Genomic DNA, 6,135 nt, shown 5'->3' on the forward strand with positions numbered 1-6,135 from the left:
ATAGTATCTATTATATTATATAAATTATATAAATTTTATAATTTCATTATACAAATTATATTATGGGAATGGCGGTTATGGGGTTGGAACAGGCTCTGTGTAACGGGACAACCCCAGGATTTGGGAATCAGAGAATCCCTCTCCACTCCCTTCTCCTTTTTCCCAGTTTTACACAAACAAACCCAGCCTCACTTTCCCTCTCACTTAAACAAAACAAACAGACAAACACCTTCTGTAAATTTCTGGGTTTATTTTGGCTTCTGTCCCGTTAAACCAACAAACCCCATCCCTGATTTCTGACCTGGCATCCCCTGGTGCCTCTGGGTTCCTCCCACGGGCACAGCAGGGAATGTTTGGGGTTTTTTGGGAGGATGGAATTGCCACCGAGCTCCCAGCCTGGCCGGGGGTTGGAGCTGGGGGAGGTCGGGCTCTGCTCGCAGGGAACGGGACTGGACAAAAGCCTCAAACAGCACCGAGGGAGGCTCAGGTTGGATTTGGGGGGAAATTCCTGCATGGAAAGGGGCTCAGGGCTTCCAGGGGAGATGCCAGCCCTGGGGTTGTCCCCAGAAACGGATCCAGTGCTCGGAGGCAGCTTTTGGGACGGGCAGTGCTGGGCTAAGGTCTGGGCTCGATGATCTCATGGGGCTTTTCCAGCCTTCCTGACCATTCCAGGGTTTTGTGGGCTCCACCTGCTCCCCCCGCTCCTTCCCCCAGGGCCACCCAGCGCGGGTGACACCGGGGACAGGGCCACACCGCACAGCGGAGCGGTGAAACCCCCGGAACATCCGGGAAAGTTCTGCATGAGAGCTGGGGGAGGGACCCCGTGCGAGGCGGAGGGAGCACACCCCGCGCTCCCGGGCGTGCTGCTGCTCCCGCTGGGTTATCCCGGGTCTCTCCTGCTCCCGGTGGGTTATCCCGGGTCTCTCCCGTTCCCGGTGGGTTATCCCGGGTTCGCTCCCGGTGAGTTATCCCGGGATCGCTCCCAGTGGACTATCCTGGGATTCCTCCTAATCTCGGTGGGTTATCCGGGATCCCTCCCGCTGGGTTATCCCGGGTTCACTCCCGGTGGGTTTTCCCGCGATCCCTCCCCGTGGGTTATCCCGGGTCTCTCCCGCTGGGTTATCCCGAGATCGCTCCCGGTGGGTTATCCCGGGTCTCTCCCGATCCCGGTGGCTTATCCCGGGTTCGCTCCCTGTGAGTTATCCCGGGATTCCTCCCACTCCCGGTGAGTTATCCCGGGATCTCTCCCAGTGGGTTATCCCGGGATTCCTCCCGCTCCCGCTGGGTTATCCCGGGTCTCTCCCGCTCCAGACCCTCTCCATCCCGCCCGGCGGGGAGCGGGGCCGGCGAATCCGCCGCTCCCAGAGGCCAGGGCCGCGTTAATGATGCCGGTGATGGAACGCGGGAGCGTGAAGGGAATTCTAATGGATCTGCCAAGTCTAATCAGGATTGGTGCGCGGAAGGGGCTCCTCTGGGGCCCGCCGCTGACAGGACGTTGATGGCTGAGATTTGTTTACTCATTGGCAGCGATCGGGCAGCTCCTGCCAGCTCCTGATTAATCTAATTGGGGCCATTAGAGGCGCGGAGGGGGACTTTGACTGAAGCCCGGCTAATGAGCAGTGTCACCGTCCTGTGCCAGCCCTGTCCCCTCACCCCGGGCCAGCCGGGACCTGTCATCCCCTCGGGGCCGGGGCTGCGCTCCCTTCCCGGATGGAAGCGAGGGAAGAGGTTTCTGTGGGATGGAGGAGGCAGGCAGGGGTCGCCGCAGCGGGGGTGGGCGGGGGGCAGGCAGGGCTCGCAGCAGCGGGCGAGGCAGGTGCGAGCCCAGAGCTGGGCAGCCTCCAGCGAAACCTCTGGAATCACATCCAGCAGCATCGCCCGGAGTGGCAGCCTGGAGGGTTTATCCCAAACCCCCAGCAGCTCCCTCAGAACGCCCCTTTTCCATGCGGAGTTTCAGCTCCTTTCGGGTGTTCATAGAGAGAGTTGTGGGCTTCCCCTCCCCTTGGCTGTGCTGAGCCCCACAGCAGCTCCCGGCAGTCCCAGCCCAGTTCTGAGCCCTTCCTGGGAGAGCAGGAGGTCCCTGATGTGTGTGACAGCTCTGGGCTGTCCTTGCTGCCCTGCAGGACCTGTCCTGCTCCTGACAGCCCCATCCCAGCTCTAAGCCCTTCCCAGAAGATCAGGAGGTCCTTGGTATGTGTGAATGCCCCATCCCGGCTCTGAATCCCCTCCCAAGGAGAGCAGGAGGTCCCTGGTGTGTGTGAATGCCCCAGCCCAGCCCTGAATCCTTACTCAAGGAGAGCAGGATGTCCCTGGTGCTGCCCTGCAGGGCTGAAGGCCTGCTCACCGAGTGTCCTCACTGTCCCTTTCCCCCGCAGCCGCCGTGGATTACCTGGCCAAGAACGTCAGCCTGTCCACGCAGCGCCGCATGAAGCTGGGCGAGCACTCGGCCGTGCTGGGGCTGCTGCCGGTGGAGACGGGCCAGGCCTACTGAGAGCCCCACACCAGGCAGCCCTGGAGACCCCCAGGCCAGGCACCTCTGGAGACCCCGGCTGCCCCAGAGCTCCTCCCTGCCCCGTTCCACCCCGGCTGCCGAGGAGATGGGAAACGGGGGAGCTCTCCCAGGATCCAGCTCCTCCAGAACATTCCAGGGGCAGGTCCAGCCTCTAAGCCTGACTCCTCCTGTGGCCAGACACCACGGGCTGGGTGCATTTATCAACCCTGGTCCAGCCCTCCCTCCAAAGCCCCTGGTCACAACATTCCCCACACTCCAGGACTTTCCATTCCCTAGGTAGCTGGCATAGTCAAAGCCAAATTGAGCGCTTTGGGGTTTTTTTTCTTTGTAAAGGAAAAAGAAAAAGTTTCATTTTGTTCCCTTTTCTTTCCGTTGCTGTAAATTTGGTGAATGTTGTATAGGAAGGAATAACCCAGCTGAGCGTTAAGGGTGATGTAAATCGGGACCACGGAAGACCTATGGACCAAAAAAATAAGGACTTGTTTAAAAAACAAACAAACAAACAAACAAACTGCAAAGACGAATGAAAGCAGAAAAACATTTATTCAAGGGACAGCAAATTTCCCCAGCCCAGCCTACCCTCCCTTCTCACCGGTGGCTCCCCAGATCACTGCTAAGCCGGGCTGGGGTGGAATTCCAGCCAGCCTGGGACCTTTGGAAAACGTGAACGGCTGCAGGAGGAGCGGAGAGGAAGGGCACGAGTGACACTCACTGCTCCTCTGAGGGACAATCCAGAGCCGAGTGTCACCGCCAGGACACGGCAGCAGAGCAGCAGCAGCGGGGACAGCGCTGGCCTGGCACAACGAGGGGCGGCCAACACACCCCGGGCACACGGGGCAGGGCTCCCGGTGGCCCTGCTGGCCCTGAGCTGGCCACGGGAGCAAAGACTCCAGGGCAGGGCCAGGAACGCACTGAACAGAGCCGGGTTCTGCCACAGGAGTGGCCTGGAAGGGAACGGAGCTGGGCCTGGGGGTGCTGCCCTGCCCAGGACGGGGAGCCAGGACAGAGGAGCTGAGGGGTTTCTGCAGCAGCCAGGATGGGAAGGGGCTCCCAGCTGCCCCTCTCCACACTGCAGGGATGGGATTCACCTTCCTGGGGCGTTCCTTGTTCTCACTGATGGGAGAAAGCTTTGGTCCATCCATCCATCCATCCATCCATCCATCCATCCATCCATCCATCCATCCATCCATCTATCCATTATCCATCCATCCATCCATCCATCCATCCATCCATCCATCCATCCATCCATCGCCCAGTCCCACGGTCCCTTCCTCTGCTGCTGGACCCTCTCTTTCTCTCTCTCTCCCCCACTCTAAGCCAGATCCTCTTCCTTGCATTTCTCCCCCCACTTATCTCCTCTCCTGCCTTTGTGTCCCCTCCTGTCCCCGCTCGGACAAGCCCAGCCAGCACCCCCAGGTCACCGCTGAGGCGCTGCCCTCCCGGGGGTGACACGTTTCCCTTTTGGCTGGGGTGATGCCCCTTGGGGATCCCTGAGCATTCCCAGTGGGGCTGAGGTCACGCCTCCCCTCCCCGTGCGGGCTCAGGAGGTTTGGCCTGGAGTTACTGATTGCAGGAGGGGGCACACCCAGCGCTCCCGAGCTGCTGCTCCTGGTGGGTTATCCCGGGAAAGCTGGCCTGGGAGGCAGGAGCGGAGGTGTGAGAGGCGTGGTGGCCACGAGCAGAGTTTGGTGTCCCCTATGGGCAGAGTTCAGTGTCCCTCCCAGGCAGAGTTGTGTCCCCACGAGCAGAGTTGTGTCCCCCACAGGCAGACTTTGATGTTCCCCATGGGCAGAGTTCTGTCCCCACAAGCAGAGTTGTGTCCCCTGTGGGCAGAGTTTGGTGTCCCCCACAGGCAGAGTTGTGTCCCCCACGATCAGAGTTTGGTGTCCCTCATGAGCAGAGTTGTGTCCCCCATGGGCAGGGTTTGGTGTCCCCCACAAGCAAAGTTTGGTGTCCCCCATGAGCAGAGTTGTGTCCCCTGTGGTGAGAGTTGGTGTCCCCTAAGGGCAGAGTTTTGTCCCCCACAGGCAGAGTTGTGCCCCCACAGACAGAGTTTGGTGTCCCCCGTGGGCTGCCGGTGTTTGTGGTGCCCTGAACCCCTCAGATCTCTGCTTTCACACAATTTTCTGCCTCTGTGCACTGAGGGACCCCGTGGTCGCTCCAGGCTCCTGAAGGAGGCTTCCCTGATTCTCCCCTCTCCCACCCTTCCCGAAGCAGCTGGAATGTTCTGGCAGCTGGAACATCTCCCTGGGCTCTTCCCCAGCCTGGCCCCCTCCCCATTCACCAGGAGCCACCAGGCCACTGTCCCTCAGCCATCTGGACCAGCTCACCTGTCCTGGATTCCAGCGTCCCGGCAGAGCCACACGTGGCTCCCACCAGCTTTGCCTCCTGCCTCCAGCAGAGCTGGCTCCACATTCCCAGAGGGATTTTCCTGCACCTCTCCCATGCAGGAGCTGCACCCAGGTGACTCCTGAACCCAGAGGCTCGGTGCTCCAGAAATCCTTGTGTCACACACGGAGCCCAAACTTTCCCTGGATCGCAGAGTTTGGGAGCAATTCCATTCCCACCTCCTCTCCCGGGGCAGCCAGCAAGGCCGAAGGGACACGGAGGGGACACAATTCCCGGAGGGGACACAATTCCCGGAGGGGACAGAGGAGCCCCCAGCCCTGGACTGCTCGGGTGACCCCGAGGCCTCTCCCTGCTCTGCTCCGGAGATCTCGGGGAGCAGCGGAGCTTCTGCTGCTCGTGGTGTCTGCACTTCAGAGCTCTGGAGGAAGCGAAAGCCCTGCAGAATTCCAGGCCTGGCTGAAATGTCATTCCCAGCAGGAGCCCCGAAGGGACTGGGGCGTCTCCAGGCAGCGATGGAAACACCTGCTGGAATTTCTCTCGGCACCGCTCACAGCAAGTGCTAAAACAGGAGATTTCCTGGTATTTAACAACATTTCTGACCATCCCCAGCTGGGAGCACCTTCCCACCTATGCCCTCCTCTGTGCCACTGGAATTCCATGCTGTGTTGATCCCTCCTCTTTGCCAGTGGAATTCCATCCTGTGCCGATCCCAATTCTATCCTGTGCCAATCCCTCCTTCTTGCTGCTGGAATTCCATCCCGTGCCAATCCCTCCTCCTCCTCACTGCTGGAATTCCATCCCGTGCCAATCCCTCCTCTTTGCCGCTGGAATTCCATCCCGTGCCGATCCCTCCTTATATACTAAGGAAAAAAAAACCCACAGTGAGTGCCGAATTCCATCCATGCCAATCCCAATTCCATCCCTTACCAGTCCCAATTCCATCCCGTGCCAATCCCTCCTCTTTGCCGCTGGAATTCCATCCCTTGCCGATCCCTCCTCCTCACTGCTGGGAATTCCATCCCACGTCCATCTCTCCTCTTTGCCACTGGAATTCCACCCCGTGCCAATCCCAGTTCCATCCCATGCCAATCCCAATTCTATCCCATGTCCATCTCTCCTCTTTGCCACTGGAATTCCACCCCATGCCAATCCCAGTTCCATCCCATGCCAATCCAAATTCCATCCCAGGCCCACATCTTGTGCCAATCCCTCCTCTGTGCTACTGGAATTCCACCCTTTGCCAATCCCAATTCCATCCCGTGCCAATCCCAGTT

The 6,135-nt window shown here is 59.6% G+C and overlaps 1 protein-coding gene across 1 annotated transcript in view; it reads left to right on the forward strand.

The window, feature by feature from the left end:
- PAX7 (paired box 7) overlaps positions 1-2,491 on the forward strand; it is a gene marked incomplete at its 5' end in the record, with an annotated part of 151,422 nt that extends 148,931 nt beyond the window's left edge. Inside the window, 2 exons of the mRNA XM_031062982.1 lie at positions 715-960; positions 2,376-2,491. Of these exons, the coding sequence (XP_030918842.1) occupies positions 715-960; positions 2,376-2,491 (362 nt within the window). The remainder of the gene's footprint in view (positions 1-714; positions 961-2,375) is intronic.
- Positions 2,492-6,135: the final 3,644 nt, after the last annotated feature.

Source organism: Geospiza fortis, unplaced genomic scaffold (genome assembly GCF_000277835.1).
Source record: "Geospiza fortis unplaced genomic scaffold, GeoFor_1.0 scaffold4, whole genome shotgun sequence".
Classification (NCBI taxonomy): Eukaryota; Metazoa; Chordata; class Aves; order Passeriformes; family Thraupidae; genus Geospiza; species Geospiza fortis.